The sequence below is a fragment of the Eriocheir sinensis genome, chromosome 4 (assembly GCF_024679095.1).
Source record: "Eriocheir sinensis breed Jianghai 21 chromosome 4, ASM2467909v1, whole genome shotgun sequence".
In the NCBI taxonomy this organism is placed as follows: Eukaryota; Metazoa; Arthropoda; class Malacostraca; order Decapoda; family Varunidae; genus Eriocheir; species Eriocheir sinensis.
This window is the reverse complement of record NC_066512.1, coordinates 23,577,766-23,601,546: the sequence shown is the minus strand read 5'-3', so window position 1 is coordinate 23,601,546 and position 23,781 is coordinate 23,577,766. Positions and strand designations below refer to the sequence as shown.

Genomic DNA, 23,781 nt, shown 5'->3' with positions numbered 1-23,781 from the left:
TATCCTCTCGCCCTTCTTCAGTATTCCTCCTCCTCTTCCTTCTCTCATCGTTCCTTCCCATTCAATACATTCCCTTCACTTTCCTACACATTCCCCTTCCCCGTTTCGTTCTGCATCCGCCTCCTTCATTATTCTTCCTCCTCCTCTTCCTCTTCCTGTTCGCGATCTTGCAGCAAGGAAGTTATCGCTCAAATTTAGCAATGCTGTGATCAGCTGGCGTTGTGTGTGTGTGTGTGTGCGTGTGTGTGTGTGTGTGTCCGCAACCAGCTGGTATTAAAGGAAAACAGTCCAGCCAGCTGCCAGCCAACCAGCCAGCTATAGTCACTCCCTCCCTCCCTTCGACCTCTCTCCTCCCTTCCTCTCCCTTAGCCTCTGACGTCATCGCTTTCCTGGACATATCATCTCGCGCCTTGTCTGATGACGTGGCGCCTTCCTTGCTCCTGATTGGCTGGTTAGAGTGACGTCATGGCTAGCGAAATGTCACGGGTTGTGGTGGTGGTTGTGATGTAATCGTATGTGTGTGTGTGTGTGTGTGTGTGTGTGTTCCGTGAGAAATGGTTGATCGCCGCGGGTGATACGGAAATGTGTGTGTGTGTGTGTGTGTGTGTGTGTGTATACCTCTACTACTGTATTATTATTATTGTTGTTGTTATTATTATTATTATTATTATTATTATTATTATTATTATTATTGTTATTATTATTATTATGCTGTTATGATTACTTATGACTGCTATGTGTATTTTATAATATCCTTTGTATTAGATGATTCTTAATATGAATTCTTACTCTGTGTGTGTGTGTGTGTGTGTGTGTGTGTGTGTGTGTGTGTGTGTGTGTGTGTGTGTGTGTGTTTGCTTTCCTGGTAACACTTAATTTATCTCACACGTTATCAGCCGTCACTCACCACACCCAGAACAGAATTCACACACACACACACACACACACACACACACACACACACACACACACACACACACGTAAATGCAGAGTGACAGTGGAGAATGAAGAGCAGGAGGGAGAAGGAACTAAAGAGGAGGAGGAGGAAGGGGAGGACGAGAAAACTATGACGAACACAAGTAGGCTCATCAACGTTGCCATGGTTTCAGACGTACAGCGGAGGGGGCGGAGGCGGTCACGGGGCGGCAGTGTCACCCATCACCACGCCCACGACAGTCGGTGCCCATGGAGGGGGCGGTGGCGGCGGCGGCGGCGGGGGAGGGAGCGGAGGTGGCGGCGGGGGTGGAGGGGGAGGGGGCGCTGGAAGTTACTCAGCCGCCTCCCCTTCGCCCCACTCGAGCTACGGGGAACAGCTCTCCCGCACCAACCTCTACATACGCGGCCTTAGTCCTGAGACCACCGACAAGGACCTGGTAGAGATGTGCAAGAAGTAAGTGGCTGTTTTTTTATGTTCTGTTTACACCATTGTTCCTCTACCTGTTTCTTCCTGTTCCTCTTTCTATTCTTCTCATCATCCTCATCCTTATCCTCTTAATTCCTCCTGGTAGAGATTTGCAAGAACTAAGTGGTCGTTAGTGTTTTGTTTATACCGTTCTTCCCTGTCCTTGTTGTCATTGTTCTTCTTTTTATTCTTTCCTTCTCCTCCTCTTCCTCCTCCTGGTTGACATGTGCAAGAAGTGATTGGTTGACTTGTTAATGTTCTGTTTATGCCGTTCTTCCCTTTCCCTGTTCTCATTGTTCTGCTTGATCTTCTTTTATTCTCTTCCTCCTCCTCCGTGTGCAAAAAGTGGTTGATCTTCTTCTTCTTTTCCTTCTTTTCTTCTCCTCTTCCTACTGGTAGAGATGTGTAAGTGGTTCATTGAGGTTCTGTACTATCCTTTGTTCCCATATGTGGTTCTTATGTTCTTGTGTTTCTCTGATAATTGTGTTCATTTATGTGCAAGAAGTAAGTGTTTTTTCTTGAGGTTCTGTACTATTCATTGTTCCTATATGTGGTTCTTATATTCTTGTGTTCTTCCTTCCTCTGTGTGCAAGAAGTAAGTGGCTGGTCAATGTTCTGAACCTCTTTTTTTTGTATGTGTGGGTGTGTATTCATTCTCATGTGTTATTTACAGGAATAGCGTGTTGCGTCTCTCTCTCTCTCTCTCTCTCTCTCTCTCTCTCTCTCTCTCTCTCTCTCTCTCTCTCTCTCTCTCTCTTTTTTTTTCAACAGCCCCTATCTATCTACACTAGCTAAAAAAAAAAGGGTCACCTGGTTAGTTAATTAGTCACCTGCTTAGTACATTGACCTCTTTCCTGGCCACTCATTCTATTTTCATTTATCCATTTTTCCGAACAACACCTAGCTGGCTTTTTTGTTTGTTTGTTTGTTTATTGCCCCAAAACTGCCTCCCTTTCTGTAAAACACCTCCTCAGTCAGTCAGTCAATTGGTCAGTCATGCAGAAGTTACTCAGATCAGGCATATGTAAGGTTGGCCATCCAGTAGGGCGTACAAAGAGTTACTCAGTCTGACAAGTTATGCATACAGTCAGTCAGTCAAGTTATCAGTCAGGTTATCAGTGTGTCATGGATGGGCCAGTTCCACAGTTCGACATGGTGGGTGTATAAACTCCTAAACCAAATACTACCAAAGATTATGAAAATTACTTGTACAGATAATGTTTGGAGTTCAGAGAGAAACTGAGATTTGAGGACAATACACAAGCAATCTCTTTAATATTGGGTGTATAGAGAAAACCTGCCAGCTGACCAGAGAGAGAGAGAGAGAGAGAGAGAGAGAGAGAGAGGGTCTTCCATTAAACAAGAAAAAAAATAACATTCCACACAAAAATGCTGACGGTGCAAAGAGAACAGATCCCAATTACATTATTCACCCAACTTTCAGAGGCGTTATACAGTTACTTCGCTTTCACGTCCAATTCGTTTTCTTTTCTCCTTTCCTTTCATAAATGACAGATAGACAGAGAAATAGACAGAAACAGACGGACAGAGACAAACAGACACAGAGAAAGAGAGAGTAAGGCTTGTATAGTTAGGCTTGGTCACTCACAAGTACTCTGTGTTGGGCTCTGGAACTGACCTGTGTCTTATATTGTCCAGGCAGCCAGATAGAGGTATTCAGTCATTCATAAATAGCTCAGTCACCCATGCCAGACTTTTTAAACATCATATTAGTATTTATTAACAGTTACATGGCTAGTTTGGCCTTTTAATTCCATTTTGGGACGAAGTTAGAAGAGTTAGATTTTCACAGTTCAGGTTGACATTTTACAAACTCGGTCATAAAAAGTGATGTAAGAAAATCAACAAACCCAACTTACCATGCCTTGAAAAACAGGTCAGACAAGACAAAGTGGCCACATTAGTGTTAACCCAGTAGCTGCGGGGATCATGTTTCTTAAAGGCTCATCTAAGCAAATTAATGAGAAAAAATCATCACACACAAATCATTATATAATAGATATCAACTCACTTGTAATGAATTGGTGCATCCTCTATTTTGTGTTGTTTATTCATTCATTCATTCATTCATCTTTGACGCCTGCTCCTAGGATCTCCCACCAGGGGTGTTTGGGGATGTTTGGTACAGTTTTAAAATATAGTTTATTTGATATTTTATTCGGCGCCACATGACCTTGAAGCTGCGGCGCCAAGACAAACGCCAAAATAATCAATCAATCAATCCCACCAGGGGATGGCCACGGCTGAAGAGTTTCCATCTTTCTCTATCCAGACACTCCCTCCTTGCCTGCTCAAAGTTTCTCAAGGATCTTTCACCCCTCTCCCTGACATCCTCCTGCACCCTATCTCTCCATTTTACTGGAGGTCGTCCTCTAACATTCCCTCCCTCTATCTCACTCACATACACCCTCCTGGTCATCTTACTCTCCTCCATTCGCTCCACGTTGCCAAACCACTTTAAAGTCTGTCGCTTCACTTCTTCCACCACTCCACACTTCTTCCCTTCACCCATGTAACACATTCCAAAATGCTCATACTCATTTCATTACTCATTCCATCCATTCTACGCACACCACATGCACTCCTCAAATAACTCATTTCCATTGCCTGCGTTCTAGACCTCTGACTTTCATTCCAGGCCCATGTTTTGCTTGCATATGTGAGGGTTGATACTATTACTGTATTTCTCAAATCCCTCTTTACCTCCATGCTCACACTTCTGCCATTCATGATATGTCCCAAAGACCCTACCACCTTTCTTCCTTGCAATACCCTTTCTCTTGTCTCTCCTTCTGTACCACCATGCTTACACATAACTGATCCAAGTTACTTAAACTCATTAGCCTCCTCCATTTCTTCACCATTCAAAATTATTTTGCATTCTTTTTCACATTCAATTCCTACTCTATATGGGCATACAAAATCCACAACTTCACTTCTACTCCGCTCACAAGCCATCACTTTACTTTTGTTGACATTTACTTTCAGCTTTCTCCTTTTACAGACACTATCAAAAACACTGACCAAATTTTGCAAGTCACTTTCATTTTCTGCAATGAGCACTGTGTCATCAGCAAATAAGATTGAATTCAGCACCCAGTGTGGTTTATGTCAAGAAAAAAATTTGGCCTGTTGTTGCTACCAGGTTAATAAAGTCTAATACAATGTCTATAAATAATCAGATGTCATTCTCCTAACCAGTCATTTACTAAGTCTGAATAACTTAACTCCAAACTGTATCTCTAATAAAGGAATGCTGTTGACTGATCCATACAGTTAGCTATGTTGTCAGTGACCCATTTACTCAGTCACTTATGTGTTCTGTCCGTCAGTTAGTTAAGTGAGAATTGTTTTAGGATGTTTGACATTTTCTTTATTAATTCATTCTCTTCTTTCTTACCATCATCACCTCCACTCAGGTCATCATGATTATTAGCTTCTTCCTCTTTTGCCCCTCCTCCTCCTTCTTTGTTTTCTTCTTCTTCCTTGTTTTCCTTTTCCTCTTTTTCTTCCTCTTCCTCCTCCTCTTTTTTTTCTTCCTCCTCCTCCTCTCCTTTTCTTTTTCCTCCTCCTCTATCTCTTCCTCCTCTTCCTCTTCCTCCTGCTTCTGGTTCTGCTTCTATTACTACTACTACTACTACTACTACTATACTACTACTACCACCTCTACTACTACTACAATTAATTTTCTTTTTATTTCATCTGTCTTTATACTTTAGTTTTATCTATTTTACCATCATTCATTCATTATTCTATTGCTTTTCCCTTCAATCTCTCCCTGGCTTTCATTTTCCACCTTGCTTTTCTTCTTCTTATAAGGGCATTCGGAAGAGCACTGAACTGGGTGTTGTTAGTGCTGCAGTCCCAGTGCTGAGTGACGCAATTGTTTATGAGCAACACAGTGCTGCTGCCACTGAGTTGAGTGGGTTGTGGTGCTGAGTAAGGAGGGGAGTCAGCATAATCCACACATACACACACAGCTTGTCTCTCCCTGTCCATGTCTGTGTGTGTCAGCGATGCCAGATTTCATACTCAAAGCATCGTAATTTCCGGCTTCTGACCCATCACTACTGCCCTAAAAACACCAGTAATTAACGGTTTTAATGATAACTATAAGTGAATCTAGTTATTGGGTTGGAGGAGATAGTTTTGGGGTTGGAAATCAGCAAATATAAAAGGCTGAGACGACAATTTGGCATCGTTGGTGTGTGTGTGTGTGTGTGCGTGCATGCGTGAGTGTGTGCGTGCATTTACAGCAGTTGCACTTGCCACCTCATTGTGATCGGTCAATTTGAATTGCCTCTGACCAGCCTTCTTTGTATTGCCTGCCCGTAGAGTGTCATCCTCAGCACAAGCCAGCTATTGGAGTCAGGTATTAATGAATGTTACGCTAAAACCACTCTCTTTGCATATAGTGGGATTTCAACCATGGATTTCAGGCTTAAGAGAACATTTAGGTGATAAGAGGTGCCCCACTTTTTTGCTTAGATTGGCATGCTTGTATTAATTCTTGGTTTTGTCACCACAGGTACGGCAACATCATATCAACAAAAGCCATCTTAGACAAGAACACAAACAAATGTAAAGGTGAGTTCCCCTTTTCATCAGCTGAAGGTTAAGGAAATGTTTGGCTTAGAGAAAGTAAGGTTGAGTATGGATTTATATTTTTACCCCATGTATTCACTTCACCAAATATTAGCTGATTTTTTCTCAAGAATTATCATCCTAAATCAAGACCCAGTGTGCTATGTGAAGATGTATTGAAATCATCAATCTTTACTTTCAATAAATTTAGATGCAAAAAGTAGTATGTTCAACAGTATTATTTTATGTATTTCTGAACAGTCAAATAAGACATTTTATCATCAATCAAATTACTGATTGAGTTGAGCGGCCACACATACATACATACAACATAGCTTGAGCTTGCCCAAGCCATTCCCCAGCGCTCATGCAGGATTATGTTGGCAGGGTACGGGTTTGTGGACTTTGAGTTGCCAGCTGCTGCCGACAAGGCGGTGAAGGGGCTGCAGGCCTCCAACATCCAGGCACAGATGGCCAAGCAGCAGGAGCAGGACCCCACCAACCTGTACATCGCCAACCTCCCACCCCACATGAACGAGGCTGAGTTGGAGCAGCTCTTAGCACAGCACGGGCAAGTCATCTCCACACGGATCCTCAGAGACAACAATGTGCAGTCCAGAGGCGTCGGTTTTGCCAGGTAAGATGACGAGAAGTGGCCGTGAGCTGAGCTTGTCTTGCTGCATGACTCCTTTTTCCTGTGTGAGTAAAGTGAATCCATGGCATTATCTTCATATTCCCTGTGAGTAGGATCCACTTGCTTTTACACAAAAGTGAAAATTTACTTTTATGTACAGTACTGGAGGTCTGTATCCAGCATGATTAAGATCTGAGTGTTTGTGAATAACAAACTACTTTTATTTTGATTGCCTTTATGAAACGCATGGTTATTTTCTTTAGTATCCTTAGTCATTTTAATCTTTCTTTCCTTCACTTTCCTTCCCTCAAGAGTAACATCAGACTTGAGGGCTTTACTAAGTCTGACTTTTTTACATTTCTTGTGGTTTTTCTTCATAAAGCACAATATACACTTGTAAAAGTCAGCTCCCTTTTTTTCCTACCAATCTCTGTGTTAACACCCAATGGGAACTTTGTCCATTGGGGTGGCCATGGCAGAAATCTCCAATTTTCCCTGTTCTGGCACTCCATCTCCACACAGTCAATCTCTTTCCTGTCCTCTATTGATCCATTTTGTTGTTTTAGGCCATAATATCCAGAATTCTTTTTATGTCAAATATAGAAGTTGACTCTTATTTTCCACTGCAGAATGGAGTCTCGGGAGAAGTGTGAGCACATTATTCAGATATTTAACAAAAAGGTGCTGCGAGGAGCCAAGGAAGCTCTACTTGTCAAATTTGCTGACTCTGGAAACAAGAAGCGAAACCAGTATAAGCCAAAGGACCAGAGCAACTGGGATAGACCTGAAGTAAGTGTTTGGCGCTGGGACTCAAGAATACTGTAGCCCTGAGTCTTAGGAGCCTGTTGTCTTGGGAGTGTTAGGTGAGCTAAGTACAAGGCCGAGTATTGGGAAGAAGGAACTGGCATGTGATTTCTGGCTGATGTTTTGGGTCTTCATTATTTTAGGGTAGTTTTAATTTTCAAAGAAATAGTAGTTTATGCTGTTTCAACCTCACCACATAAAAAGGTTGGCATGTATTATAAATCAAATCCGTAGAGTATGAAAAATATTTTAAGAAACTATATGAATCATTTTATCTTAGGAAGCTAGTAACCCTAACTATCTTTTCCTTGCAGCCCATACAAGTGTATGACCAGCAGCCTCTTCTCACTCCCAATGGAACCCTAATGCCCTCAGTGACCCAAGGACCATTCCGGCAGTACCCCCCGTCCCAGGTGCCCCCCTACCCCCTGCAGCCCTTCTACATCATGCAGCCCCCGGCCCTCCAACATATGGATGTTCCTTCGGTCAGTATCTCTGCCAGCCCTACGGTACTGAATCAGCAGAGTCCAGCGTGTGCCATCCTTTGCTGGACTCCATTATGTCTCCCTTACTGACTGATTTGCTTTCAGCAATACAAGACATTTATTTGACTCATAATGTCTCAGTTTTTGAGTTTGCACCAGTGATTACTTTCAGTAGGGGCAGAAGTCATTATCAGTAGCATTGCAAACTAGAAGTACTCGAGGTTTCTGACATAATTACTAAAAGTAAATATAGCTGAAAATTTGTTGGTTTCTTACAGTAATAGTTAGCTAGATAAGGCTCTTGAAGTGTCAACCCTTTACTTCATGTACACAAGTTATTTACTCTTCACTATAGCAAATTTTTCATTATGAAAGTTATAGCAATATAAGATAATCCAGTTGCTACCTTGTGTAAAAGCAGTTAAATAATATCTATCTCTTCACATTCATTATGTCATTTTGTGTCCTGTACAACAATATGAGAGCAGCAATTTCCCATTTTCATTAAAGACCCTGATTTTATGTGTTCTCTGGGTAACAGGTGCAAAATCTTAGTAATAAAGATGTTCTAGTTGATTATGCATCACTTGAGACCACTTCCCCACCACCAGCCTCATTCTGTCATGGGCCTGCTTCCCCGGCAGATAATACAGTCGATGGACACCAGCCAGATGCCCTACTCGCAGACCACAGTCATCCCAGCACTGACCACACACATGCAGCAGCTCCACCTCACTCCTGGCTCTGTAAGCATACTCTCCCTCCTCTCATCCAGACTTGAAGATCTTAGGAACAAGCAGGTGTAGTCAAATTTGGCATGTTGAAGGGCTCACATAAGATAGCTATTCATCACAAAAGACAAAAGGACATACACATCAAGACCATTTGAGAATAAAGTGTACTGGTCATTTATTTCCTTTATTAACTAGCTAGGGTAGGAGGTGGCTGATGGTTAGCGTGCAGGCCCCACATTCACCGCGTACCGGACGACGCGGGTTTGAATCCGCATGCTACCACCTGGGATTTTTCAGTCACCTCTGAATGGCCTAAGACTACCCACATGCTGTCCTGAAGACCACCCATCAACCCGGACTCTAGAAGAAACCGTCCAAGTGAATCAAGAATGAGTTCCGGGGGGCAGCATGAGCCAGGAATAAATGGCGCCTCTATAAAATAGCCTGCGCCATGACGGGCTTGGGCCGACCATCAGGCCCCTGAAGAAAGCCTACCGGCGCTATAGGCGAAGATGTAAAAAGAAAAAAAATGTATCTTTTTTTTCAACAAAATGAGACAGGTTCCCTTAAGGGATATGCAATGCCAGGAACATGTTTTTTCTCCATTGAGCTTGGATAAAGATGACCCTATAGTGCTGGAATTTTCTTATAAGGTTGTCTAAACCCTTTCACGCACCAAAAGTTTAATAAGTTTCTCTTTCCACTGTGACATCCATCTGGGGCTCCCTAGGGGGCCTCATGGAATGGCCTGACCGTGCAGCGAAAATTTTATCTATTTTACCGATGAGTATTCTTTTTCCTGGCATTATTATATATCGTTGGTTTTGGAAGAGATTATTCTGCCTTATGAAAGAAAAAAATATCAAAAAATGCAAATAAATTCTGAAAAAACACAGGCTACCTGCTGAGAGGCAACTAAACCACAGGCAATTATCATTTCACATCCAACGGCACGAGAGAGTTGACAATTAGTTTATTTTATTGGTCACAAGAAAAATTTACGCGATTCTGAAAGATACTCTATTTTTTGGCGAATTTTAAATTTTTTTTTTACTCGATTCGAGTCTAAAGCTCATGTAGACGATTTTGTTTTGCCGCAAATTGCGTTGTGGTGCCTGAAAGGGTTAATAACCACCTCTTAAAGTCATAGGAAGAAGGGAATTCTGTTCTAGACTTCATCAGTGGAAGGGATGAAAAATTGAAAATACTGGTTTTAACTTGAGCATAGTAAGGTGGACAGCATAGGGATGGGCTTAAGCAGAATGTCTTACACAGCTGGAATGCAGGAGAGGTGGATGCATGCAGTTAACAAGTTAAAATATGTAGGAATCATGAAAATATTTATAATGAATACCCAGGAAAGCAACATTGTAACATACAGAAAGAAGAAAATATGAATAGAGTAACACGACTCCTTGCCTCCACAGCCAGCAGGTGCCACTCTAGTGCACTGATTGCTTTTCCTTACCTCTGCTGATACTCAAAACAACAGTAATTTTTTATCCCTTATGGAAATTACGTATCATTTAATATGAACTCTTAATGCTATATACTCTTATTTCTGGACTCATTTGCAGATTCTCGAAATACTGTTTTGTCTATAGGTAATAAAAAAATATGGTAGTAAAGCATCCAAAATGCAGAGTACTTTTTTAAGGTGGTGTGTTACGTTTCCAGCAAGGAGGATATCTGCCGGGTGGGACATATCCCGGCTCTCCCTATCCCCCCATGATGCAACACATGGCCATGATTGATGAGGCTACTGCGCACTCCCCTGACGAGTATCAACCCTACCCCACCACCCCCGGCCCAGTCCCATGCCAGCAGCAGCCCAAGTAACACTGTGAGTTGATGCCTCTTCCTCTACTTCCACCACCACTACCACCACTGTCATATGCAGAGTTACATGCCTTGTCATCTTTACTGTTACTCCTCTTTACACTGGGGCTTCGTGGTGCAGTGGTTACCACACTCGGCTCACAACCGAGAGAGCCCGGGTTCGATTCCTGGGCGAGTGGAAAAATTTGGGCGGCTTTTCCGATACCCTACGCCCCTGTCCATCCAGCAGTGAATGGGTACCAGGTATTAATCAAGGGTTGTGTCCCGTCTCCTGGGATCTGTTCCCTTCTCCTATAATTCCTTCCCCTTCTGTCTCTCTCCGGCATATGACCACAGATGTTGCGCCGACTAAACGAACCTTTCCAAACTTTTCCTCTTTACATTTCCCAAATGATGGTCATCAGCATCATTATCATCATTACCATAATCATCATCAGCAGTAGTGCTTCATCTCCCACTTTTCCACATATCCAGGGTTGGTGTGGATTACTGAAGCATTTCATAAACTTTATAGAAACATGGTAACGTGTGAACAAAGAAGCATGTAAGTCCGTGTATGAAAAAGTAAGGTTTTGCTAATTGAAGATTTATGAAACACAGGGTAGCTTCAAACACATGATTGCCAGCACCTTATGGTATAAATCAACAAAGGATGACCTCACTTTGTTGCATAGAAAGTCTCATTAGTAAGGAAGCATATATGAATTTTATGAGTCAAGACCTATAGTGTTTGTTTTGTTTTTGTTAGATTATGTTAGGTTAAGTTTAGAGTATCTTCAGACACATGATAGCCAGTACCTTATGGTATAAACCAACAAAGTATGACCACACTTTGTTGTATAGAAAGTCTCATTAGTAAGGAAGTACAGTGGTCCCTCATCTATCGCAGGGGTTAGGTTCCAGAACCCCCCGCGATAGGCAAAAATCCGTGTAGTGACCTTATAATTATTTTATTATTTATATATATTTTAAGGCATTATAAACCCTCCCCACACTCTTATAAACCTTTCCCACACTCTTATTAGCCTTTCCCACACTCTTATTAGCCTTTCCCACACTCTTATAAACACTTCCTATACTCTTAACCCTCTCGCACACCGTGATGCCAATGGCGTGTAAAATTTTTTAGGGCCAAAGTGCACCGTGACGCCATTGGCGGCAATTTGAACAAAAATATTACTTTTAAATACAAAAGCCCCCCACCGTTCGCGGCCTCACCGTTCATGGATTTGCTGATACACGGGTAGGGTATTTGCGACACCCCCCGCCAAGCGCGATTTGACAAAATATATCTGCTTTTCTTTACATTGTTTTTCTTCTCCCTGCAGGTGTGGACCTAGGTCACCTCGTTAACCACTGTCTTGTCCTTCTGAAGTGGGGAAGCCCCAGTCAAGAATCACGGTGTTCAGGCTCTGTGGGCCACAGTCTCATGTCAGTACGATAGAACTAACTCAACATTACAGCAGGGACTGTGCTTGAAAAATTGCAATCCATTGTTCATATGTGTCTTGTCCTTGTATATCAATCAGCTAGAAAGTGCATTGTAAAAAAGATTAGGCCTCCATCCTCCCATTATCTCGTCAAGAGAACTACAAGAATTCCTTAGCATGAGTGCTGGCAACACTGTGGTCTGAGCACCCTAGACTACTAAAGTCAGGACTGCCAGGAGAAAGTAGCCAGGCAGCCCCATGTGCTGAGGCTGCCTTGGGCTTCCTACTGCTCCCAGCCAGCCAGTCGCAAAATGCAAGAAAAGTTTCCCTCGCCCAGGCAGGTGGGTTGGTCCTGCGTCCAGGCAGTGTGGGACCTGTGATTCAGTTAGACACAAGTGTAGAATGACTAGCATAGAGAGTTTCTTTAAGTAAGCAAGTGCAACCATATGGGTCAATGAAAAAAATATATCATTTCCCAAGTTTTTGTTGATTAACGAAAGATATCAGAATCATCCCTTCAGTTAGCAAGAAGAAATTTTTAAGACCTCTTGAACCTTGTGATCTACTTCTACATCCTGACTTGTTAGTAGTTTCTGTAACTCAGTGCTGTCCATGAAACATCTCACCTTTGATGCTTATATTTATTTGGTCTTGAGTAAACCCTCCCAGAGCTGCCTAAATGAGTGTCATGAATGAAGACGGGCCTCTTCATTATGTATATGTATCTGTATACAATCAGTTTTCTTTACTTTACAATTGCTAGAAGTTTTAGCTGATCTTTCTCTTGGGTTAGATGACTGGTCTTTGTCCCCCAGAGCCTATTTTTCACACAGTTGACCAAGCATGGTCTTACATAGTCCTCGGCTGCCTTCCAAACCATTAAGAAGTAGACAAGGACAAAAGTAGAAGTTGATGTCAGTTGTTAATTGGAGGCAACTCACAGTGAGCCTCCGACCAGAGTGGAGGCTATGGCCTGCCGGGGAGGCGGGCGGCCAGCCTGCCTTGCCCTGCAGTCGCTCACAACCGCAAAGTCACCCAGTATAGTTAAGTAGGAAATGAAAAATATTACTTCCATTCAGTCATATTCCTTATAAGTATTTTGCCAAGTATACATAAGGTATATAAATTATTGTTTATACTGCAATTAGCAAAGGGAAAATTAATATAAATCTATTCAGCAATTTTTACATTGAAAGCACTTGTACATATAATTTCCAGTACATAAATTAGAAACAAATAATTTATTTTCTGATACAGTTAAATAGAAGGAAGAGTTAAACCCTACCACTACTACTACCTTGGCAACATTTTCTCAAACACTTAAACTTATCATATGGAAGGATTTCCAATTCTTCATCAATGCAAATCTGGCTCCATGGTAGGTATGCTTGCTGTTTGAGTGGCTACCTGAAAACTGTGGTTCTACCCTGCTAAACAATAGCTTCCCTTTTTCTTTGAGAGAGAGAAGAGGAATGTTAACAAGATGGTATTCAGAAAATGTAGAATCAGTTTTCCTGTATCAGCCCGAGAACTGCACACACAAACCATGCTGGTGTGTTGTCGCATCACTGTGCAGCATTGGCCCTTCACTACACTGATAGTTTATGTGGCTCCCCAAATGTGTCTTAGCCTGTTTACTTCATTAATACAGGTTTTTCTTCGTTCTCTCTCCCTTTTCTTATTATGCCCTGTTCAGTCCTTACCCTTTCACTTTTTTGTGTTCGTCTCAATCACATATTCCTCGCACCTCACACTATAATGTCTTATTTCTACCACCAGTACAGGCTGCTGCAATGTAGCGACAGAGGTTGGGTCAGTAATACAGGGGAGAACATGTGACCTTACCTCACACCTAGTACACTTACACTGAGGGGATGTAGGTGTTGTGCAGACTCCTCTTGTGAGCCACCCAAAGTAAAACTTAAGCTGAACAGTGCCACTCACACCCCCAACACTTCCCTCAACCCCATTCACCCAGCAGCAGCAGGCACCGTGGTGATGCAGGGCAGCAGTTTGGTTTCTGGTGCTAGTCTCGGGCAGGTCAGTTGATGGTGGCAGGACTGTTCCTCACATTACTTACATTCCACTGTGTATTTCCTTCTTTGATCAATCCCATTTAGCAACTCTTAATTTATCTCTATATTTTTTTCCTGGCTGCTGTTTATAGGGCAGTTTTGCATTTTCATTCTTTTTAATAACTAAAAGAAATATTGAATAGAGTAAAGTGATAGTTTATTTTTTAAAAAGTGTCAAGAAAGAAAACATATTTCCAGTTTTAGATATGTGCCTTTCTTCAGAGACATAAATTCATACAGGGACTCCCAGTAGTTGAAATCCATGCCAAAATCTTCTAGTGGATTCCAAAGTAATTTCATTATAATGGGTAATAGAGGTTTTGCCGGTGCAGCCTGTGTCCCGCCCCTGTGTTGCCCGGGCCGGCCGCCCCTGCAGTGTTTCCTTGTGTGGAAGTAGATGTCAAGCTGAGCAATCCCTATTGATTTGAAGTTCTGTGGAAGAATGTTGTTGAGTGCCTGTTGACTGATTTTATTTTAATTTAGGAGGAAATGTATGGATAGAGATTTATTTTTACTTTTAAGTAGGGAGAAGATGAATATCAAACAAAATGCAATTGTGATACTTATAGAACATTTGAATGTAAATAGTTAACTAACCCATCCAGGGCCTCGGCACAGCTGGCCGGGTGATGGTCCATTTGGTGGTGGTGGTGGTGGTGGTGGTGGTGATGATGATGATGATGGTGGTGGTGGTGGTGGTGATGATGATGGTGGTGGTGGCAGTGGTAGCAGCCAGTAGTGGGTGATGCACCAACACCAGGGTTGTTTCCTCCTTGGATGTGGCTCCAGGCTGATGGATATTCAGGATGAATTAGTTGTCAGTTATTGCAATATAAATTTCAAGAGAAGGCACATGCTCAATTCTACAGATTGATTATAAGAGTTTTAACATTATTTATATGATAATTTAAAGTGCATAATGAGTATTTTGTGTTGCATGATTTGTATGCAGTAGTAGATTTATTATTCATATTGATTCAATTGGCTATATATATATATATATATATATATATATATATATATATATATATATATATATATATATATATATATATATATATATATATATATATATATATATATATTTGTATGTACACATACATACATATATAAACAAAGATAAAGAACTATTGGTAAATATTTTAATTGAGAAATTTCTATATAGTTATCAGAGTTTGTTGAATGATGTGGTATTCTGTCTTCCTGTGTTGAGGCCAGTGTGTGCTGCTGAAGGTTTTACAGTAAAGAGTTATATTTTATCACATCATGGGTGTTTGTATCATTAGTTATGAAAACTTGTAACAAAATTGAAAGTTAATTATTTTATATCAAAGTAAAGTTTTGTTTGACCATCCTGAGTTGTGTATGTGTGTGTATGGGTGAGACTGTGTTCCAGTGAGTGTACAATTTTGTTTTATATTAAATTAAAGTCTCTGGTGGAATATATGAAATGAGGACAGAACAGGAGCAGACACAGTTGGTCTCAGTGATGGATGACAGCCAGCAAGTGGAGGCACCCGCACCTCAGGAGCGAGAGGTGAAGCTCAAGCAGTGAAGGCTGTGCCGGGCAGCTGGACTGGTGGAGTGTTGACACGTTCCTAATGTCTCGTGCTACACCGCAGCAGCCACACTCACAGCAGCCCACCCCACCCACACATAGGTATTACTGGCTGTTGAGTTCTCCTCCTCTGGGCAGCCAGCAAGACAGGATTTCTATGGAAGCTTTAAGTGGTGGGGGAAAACATGAGACTGAAAATGAAGGATCTATTCTAATGATTAGTGCTTAGTCTGATCAGTGTGACAAGGACTCTTGCTAGTGCTGTAAAGTAACAGGTGGAGTGACTAGTGTACTGTACAGCTAGATGATGTTATAAATAACCTATTGAGACTGTTGAAAGAATATAGGTTTATTTTGATAACAAGGCTTATTTTAATAAGAACTACATATACCTGACACACCAGCATGTACATAAGTGTCAAATGAAACAAATGTGTACATTTCAAATGATTGCTAGATTTTTTTTAAGTGTCATCACAGAAATTGACTAAGAAGGCACAGTTGTACATAGCATCTTCATTACCTGTAAAATGAAGACAGTGTGCATCAGGACAACACAGCCAACTTGTTGAGGCCAGGACGAGAGGCTGGGCGGCTGAGCTGCCCCCGGCACTGCCACACCCACCCAGAGTCTCAATACTTGAGGGAAGTGACTCACATGCTTAGTTTAGGGCCTGAAGATAGTGTAGCAGCCACAGGAGTTCCAGTGTCGGCCTGGGCCGCACTGTGTTCTGTGACTGCTGTGGCCGCAACACTTTACCTAGAGTTAAGGCACTTCCAAAGTTAAGAAAATGCAAAAAAGATGTGTTATTCAAAATCTGTGGCGTTGTGTTTTGTGAAAGTTTCTCTTCTTTTTCTTTATTTTCAGTACACTTTCTTCACTGTGAATTTTGTGCAAACGAATCTAGATTTAAGAATTGTAGGGAAGAAGTAGTGTTAAGGAAAGCCTTAGTTGTAAGTGTTAACAATAGACCTTTTCTGAACAGCTGATCTAGGCCAAAGGTGAGCAGGCTGGTCATGACCATACACACCTTCAATGGTACACTGAGTTTTGCCGGTGGTGGTGGAGGCGCACAGCACAGCAGCCCAGCCCGGCCTGCTCACCCTGCGCCCGTGAACAGCTGCTCAGCCGCATCTCCCAGGGCTATTGAATAAGGTTAATCTTTCAAAAAATGTGATTTTTTGCAAATTGTATAAGAGAGAAATCCAAGTTGTAGAAAAATGAATGTGCCCATTCCAAACGTCTTCCCTGTGCTCCGGAGGGGATGAGTATGGAGACCCCAGTAGTGTCCCCAGCGCCTCCCTGTTGCCCCGCACCCTCCTCCCCTCCCCCAGCCAGGCTCAGTCACTGACACATCTTCAGGTGGGATTTTGTTTTCCTTTTCCAGTTTTAGAAGTGATAGAATTCAAGCCTGCTAGAAATCTTGATTATAACATTTGAGTTTCAGCAGATTATCAGATCTTTTGTTGAAATCAGTGGAGTGAGCACAGGATACGAGGAGTGTGCATGTGAGGCTGCCTGTGTGTGTGACCCGTTTGAGGGGAAGGGGAAGGGGAACTTGCGAGGACTTGATGGGTTGAATACCTTATTTCTGTTAAGCTGATTAGTTTGTTAACCAAAGTATTGTTGATATCACCAAAGTCATATTTTATTACAACTTTATTAGTAGAAAGTTAACAGATGCATCCTAAATTGCTATTAGCCAAGTTCTAGGGGCTAGAATGAGTGACCCCAACCTCAGCCAGCGCCAAACACCACCAGTACAAACCAACATTGGATCAATAGCTTGCTCAGCCATCACTCAACATTTTTTTGGTGAAAGATTTGAAGATTAGACCAGTTTTTATTCATGTAGCTGGACTAATTTTGTTCATTGCATTGCCAATATGAACATGTATGTATACTTGCAGTAAATAGTATGAACCACATCATAAGGGAGGCATCACAACAGTCTTGTCTAGCTGCTTCATCTGGTGGCTCATTGTCACTGCAGCAGCCCCTGCCATGGGTGTGAGCAAGCTTTATGAAGTACTTGCTCCTATATTCCATGGTTATGTGGGAGGTTGGCAGCTGAGTTTGTTGAATCATAAAATTGCCAGATTGGGCACTAGTGTCAGAGCGAGATGTATGCCAATTAGAGCTCACATTAAGGCTGGTATGTAATAGGTTCCAGTGTCTATACTCAGAGGTGACTCCCACCCCAGTCTTCTCCATCCCTATCACGTGGCCACCTAGCAGTGAGCACGTTAGCGATCGGAGTGAAGCTTCATATCGCATTGAGCCTGGATAAAAGAAAGTCCAATGAGAGCTATTTTTGTATCCCCAACCCCACAGATCCCTCCCACCCCAGCACCCTCAGATTTCAAGCAATATTATAGTCAACCAAAGGTCTTGAGGAATACGTAAAAAGGTGCATGTATGAAGACGTAGGTTGGGACAACTGCTGGTGCTGTAGAACACTTAGGTTGGCTCCTGTTCCCAGATAGGATGAGTTGTATTGATAATTGATTTCTGAATATGCTCATCATAGAGAGAAAGAGAGAGAAGGGCAATGCACTCCCACGATCCAGGGCCAAACAGATAGATTTGTTAAAACTCCATATGATAGCAAAACCTTAATACAAGGAAAAGTATTCCAGAGCTCTGCCACACAACATCGGTTTTTGTGACTTAATAGTTAAAGAAGACCTATACCAGCATCACAGAATGTAAGGTAATTGCATACGTGCATGTAGTTACCCAATGAACTCGAGTTGGCAGGCAAGATCATGTTCTCTTAAAGCATTATCATAATGGAGCAGAATGTTGGCTCAGCCATGTGAAAAGTGAGCAGCATGGGTGGGGATAAGGTGAGTGCCACAACCAGCCAGGGCCCTGTAGAAGCTTCATAATAGTTGGGCAGGGGACTAGCCTGACAAACTCCAAGGGACTTATTTAGCAGGACTGTACAGGTCTTTTGCTGGGACATTACCAACTCAGGTGACTAGTGTAAGATACATCGCCTTACGCCCTGGCTGTGTGGTGGCACTAGACCTGCACCCTCTCCCCCTATCTGCCTCTTTATTTCCATTAGACTAGCCTTTTCTTCAGCCACAAGTTTTATTTACTCTTTGCTGTTCCCTGTTTTGCCCTGCCTTTTTTCTCCTAGTCTCACCCACCTTGAATTAACTTGCATTTCCTAACTTCTACAATCATTGCTAGATTAATTATATAAATATTTTTTAGCTTTGAAAGTCTATCCCATGCCTGCTATCTTATATTTCTGCTCTCTCTATATTTCTTCCATTACTCTTCACTTTTCTTTACTTCTTTGCCCATGTTCTCCCTCCCTGCACTAGCCAGCATCGATTCGTCCTCAAGGAATCAGAAAAGAAACTAGAGATGAAGAAAATATGAGACACGGTAACTGACCCATTGCAAGATATGAGATAAATTTATTACATCTTCCTCACATTAGTTCTCTAGCCACTGAAACAAATGGCATTGGGCGGTTTCCACATCTCAGCTCCCGTGAGTCTGGCTTTTCTTTTTTTTTTTTTTTTTTTTTTTTTTCAAAGTAATAGGCCAATTTCAAAGCTTTAAAAGGGGGACGTGACTTCGTAGGGTACGATGACCCACAACTGTTCAATGGTTTTATCCTGAGTTTGAGCTTGACTTTGATACTGCAACAATCATGATGCCTTGAATGTGGAGGTCTTCAGTCTGTATCTTGGTTGAAGATTCTAAATTGTTTTCTTTTACGTGGCACTTTTTCGTCATTGTTATTTTTCATGGATTTTATTATCAGGTACAGACAAACCATTATACAGGAGCAGCGTTACACATCAATTGCATTCCTAGAAAATACATGATACATCTGAAACATGCACTTCTCTCATTGAGTGAGTTACAGCTAGGTTTCCGCAGAACAGCATCAGCAATCTTTACTTGTAATCAAATAAGACATATTTAGTCTTAAATTTTTGAATTGGCTTTTACAAGTGACTGCCTGTATGTATATGTGTGCAGGCCAGTCTTTTATCTTTTTTTTTCTGTTACATCTAGTCCTTACAGTGAACTTTTCAAGGCGAACTCTGATATACTGCGCTGGACATGGTCTTTAGTCCTCCTAACATACCCTCATGGGAAAGGAAGTGACCATTGGAAAAGGGGAGACACAGAGAGAAGGAGAGACTGCGTGTGCTTGTAGCTCACCATGAGAGAGGTACAGCCTCACTCATCACACAGTATTTATAAAGCCCATTGCTGACCCTGTACATAGGATTGACATAACTTTATTTTGTCTTAATTTATACACAAGATTTTAATTTTGCTGACCGGAATGACTGGAGTTGTGGTTAATAGGGGCGAAGTTTGTGAATGGCAAATGAAACCACTGGTAACATATGCAAGACGTGACGCAACACTTTTCCTTTATTGTCACGGATGAGTGGAATGGCATGAAATATTATAAATAGTGATTCTTCAATGTGAAGTTAATATTGTTGACAGAGGAAAGGACTAAATAAAGATTTTATGTTTAATATGTTTTGCTGACTTCCCTCATATCATACACTTCTCGTGAGAGGGGAGCTGTCTCATATGTTATAGGTCAATGTAAGTGGGCTCCACATTTACATATACTGTGTAGTGGTTCATGCATGTTAACTGACTTAATTATTTTCAGCAGAAAGGAGATGCAGGGATGTGAAAGAAATGAGAGTAGTGGCATAAAGTAGGCAGACTGTGTTACCAGTGGGTAAGTGAAGATACAGTTAGAATCTCATACAAGTATAAGGATAACATACAGAATATTTCATCACGTAAAAAAGCATAAGCAGCAAGGATGCAGGAGGTAAGCAAGTAGGCCTTTTTCCAATCTCTAACAGTGATGGACCAAACACAACAGACACGAAGCAGGTGAAATTTAAAAAAAAAATTAATGCTTGATCGAGGCTGCTGTTGCATGATTAGGCAGTTTAAAGAACAATCTAAATAGTATATATAAGGGGGCTCCCGTGGTCCCGTGGTAGTCTCTCTGCCTTGCGCTTCGGCGGGTTGCTGGGGCGTAGGTTCGAGACCTATCGGTTACCATGGGGGTGGAAAGGTGGGCTCTTTCCGACACCCTCAGCCCCGTTGTTGGGCCTCCTCCTTGAAAGAATTGGGTATCTCTCTACCAGCCGTCTGGGGGGTTGCGCGGCATGCACCGCCTTCCTCCATTGGGGTATATCCCCAACGAAATACCAAAAAAGAAAAAAAAATAATATATATATATATATATATATATATATATATATATATATATATATCTCCAGTGCCATGGGAGTGGAAAGGTGGGCTCTTTCCGACACCCCCGTTGTTGGGCCTCCTCCTTGAACTCGATCTCTACCAGCCATCTGGGTGGTTGCGCGGCATGCACCGCCTTCCTCCCTTGGGGTATATCCCCAACGAAATATATATATATATATATATATATATATATATATATATATATATATATATATATATTCCAACTTGAAGGATCTGGCACTTGTCTACATTAAAGGGCATCTCTCATCTATAAGACCAAACCGAAATTTTATGCAAATCCTCTTGGAGGCTTTGTCTGTCTTCGTCAGTGAGAACCGAGTTACCAATCTTTGTGCTGCTGAGTTAAATCCATGCATCGATCACCACTCTTTAATTGTTGTCTGTTGCTCAACCAATTCGCGATCCATTCGTGTAATTGACCGTCAATCAATACCTAGTTGCTCTAGCTTATAAAGTAATTTATGATGTGGGACTTTATCAAACGCTTTCTGGAAATCAAGATAGACTACGTCCAATGATTTAGTTACGTCATGAACTGAGAATCGTATATATATAATAGGTCAGTAGGTTTGATAGGCAGGATATTTTATTACGGAAGCCATGTTATGAATCCCCCATTAATGAGTGGCTTTCAAGGTCGTTCATGAGGCTCTTCACAACTTCCGGAGATAGGTATCAATTAAAATATTTTACTATCCCTGAGGAGCGACGACTCAATTTTGAACCTCGTGTGTAGGTGGGAGGGACAGAACTATAATTATAGAACCTCCACAGCGTCCGCCGCACCTCAACGACAAAAAATAAGGTGGAGCAATTTACTATATGTCCTTGCCCGGAGCACAATAATTACGTGATGAACATACAGTACCTTGCCCCATCATATCTCGCATATATAGTAGAGGTAGGCTATACTTTGGCCCATAATATCTCACCATAATACATCTCGATCCCTAATTCCCTATAATATCTTCCTACAGTATCTCACGTAATATGTATAGGTATTTTGGCCCATTGGTAAGTGATGAACATAAAACCAAGGCAAGTATCTCTATACTTGCCTTGCATAAACCACTGTGCCTCAAACGTCGGTATTCTCAGACGCTTAAATCCCGCCTCACAGATTAACTATTTCCAAAGACCGAAAAGGAGATCAGTCGGGTTCTCATAAGTGTTTTTATTAGGTTCATGGTACAGAAGAAGGATTAAACTACCACCAGGGTCATAAAACTACCCCTGTAAATGCCCATAACACCGAAAGCCTTATCAAATGTGGGAGTGTGCTGTGTAAGCCACGAAACGTCTGAGAAAAGGGCCGGGCTTGTCAGTATATATCGCGTGGTAGGCTATGGGAAGTTGGCTCATAATATCTCCTTTTAATATCTCGCACAGTAAAACAAGGCTCATCACACATTTCCACACATGCCCAGGAGATCGTTGTGTTTGGGTGTGCAGTCTCCAGTTACGTACAGTTCCTTCGCTCGTAAAGGAACTTATGACATCAGTGTATCGTTTCGCCGAGTCCCAACTGTGTGTAGCATCTCCCTCCCTCGTCGACGTAATGTGGCCTTGAGCGTATACATGTGAAAAGGTGTGAGGCCTCGCGTTTTTTTTTATTTTTTATGTATGTGTATGTGTGTGTGTATGTGTGTGTATAGATGCTGTGGACGATACTTCTCAGTGGTACACTACTGTTCACATTGGCTTCTTTGCATTGTTCTAATTTACCATTATCTCTCTCTCTCTCTCTCTCTCTCTCTCTCTCTCTCTCTCTCTCTCTCTCTCTCTCTCTCTCTCTCTCTCTCTCTCTCTCTATATATATATATATATATATATATATATATATATATATATATATAACCTACCTGAGTATCTATTTTTGTTTATCAGTCTTTATTTTTATATCTATATCTATCTATCTTTATTATTTGTCTATCTATCTATCTATCTATGCCTGTATTTCATGACACGCCTCCGTAATATAGTTGTTTCACTATACCGAGAGAAAAGTAAAGAGGTGAAAATAGTGAACATGGGTGTGGGTCGCTTCCTGTCTGATGACCTTTGCTTCAAGGCTGACTGACTGGCTGGCTGACTGTCTGACTGGCTCGCTCAAGGATTGTTTGGCTGGCTGCCTTACCACGGTCCCGACGGGCTGGTGGAAAAAAAATGCGGGAACAAAGCTCACGGACTTTATAATGAATGGTTATGCAATCCAGGAAACTGTCACTGCATAGATCTCTCCAGCTTTTATTCACGCGTGTTAAATCTATCTTTTTTTCGATGACCCGCGTTATCGCTGCTGGCTTGTTTGTGTGACGAACGGATATACGTAAACAGATACTGGACTTTTTTTTCCTTCCTTCTCTCTTTGTCTTCTGATCTTACACACTGCTATATACGAATCTCTCTCTCTCTCTCTCTCTCTCTCTCTCTCTCTCTCTCTCTCTCTCTCTCTCTCTCTCTCTCTCTCTCTCTCTATATATATATATATATATATATATATATATATATATATATATATATATATATATATATATATGTATATATGTATATATATGTTGATTTATTGATATATTAATATATATATATATATATATATATATATATATATATATATATATATATATATATATATATATATATATAAATATAGATATAGAGAGAGAGAGAGAGAGAGAGAGAGAGAGAGGTAGCCACACACACACACACACACACACACACACACCGCTCCGATATCTCAATGGTTAAAGCTCTGCGCTGTCAGGCTTCGCGGCCTGAAAACATGGACGGTGGAGGTTATCGAGCCCTGCTCAGACCGGGATTTTTCCGCTGACAAAGAGTGGTTAATGTCCTGCCTTGAGCAAGGGGGATGGGATGTGTGGTGTGTGAATTAAGATCTACTATAAAGAGCCTTGCCCTAATCCA

General features: G+C 41.6%; 1 protein-coding gene across 10 annotated transcripts in view; it reads left to right on the top strand.

The window, feature by feature from the left end:
- Positions 1–20,090, top strand: part of LOC127010341 (protein alan shepard-like) — a 105,482-nt gene extending 85,392 nt beyond the window's left edge. For 8 of the 10 annotated variants that reach the window (XM_050884297.1, XM_050884279.1, XM_050884346.1 and 5 more), the window contains 8 exons: positions 1,110–1,390; positions 5,952–6,010; positions 6,395–6,644; positions 7,271–7,430; positions 7,760–7,930; positions 8,542–8,676; positions 10,342–10,507; positions 11,832–20,090. In XM_050884297.1, the coding sequence (XP_050740254.1) occupies positions 1,110–1,390; positions 5,952–6,010; positions 6,395–6,644; positions 7,271–7,430; positions 7,760–7,930; positions 8,542–8,676; positions 10,342–10,503 (1,218 nt within the window). In that variant the 3' untranslated portion in view covers positions 10,504–10,507; positions 11,832–20,090. The remainder of the gene's footprint in view (positions 1–1,109; positions 1,391–5,951; positions 6,011–6,394; positions 6,645–7,270; positions 7,431–7,759; positions 7,931–8,541; positions 8,677–10,341; positions 10,508–11,831) is intronic. The other 2 variants (XM_050884323.1, XM_050884315.1) reach the window with 2 other exon arrangements.
- The last annotated feature ends 3,691 nt before the right edge of the window (positions 20,091–23,781 follow it).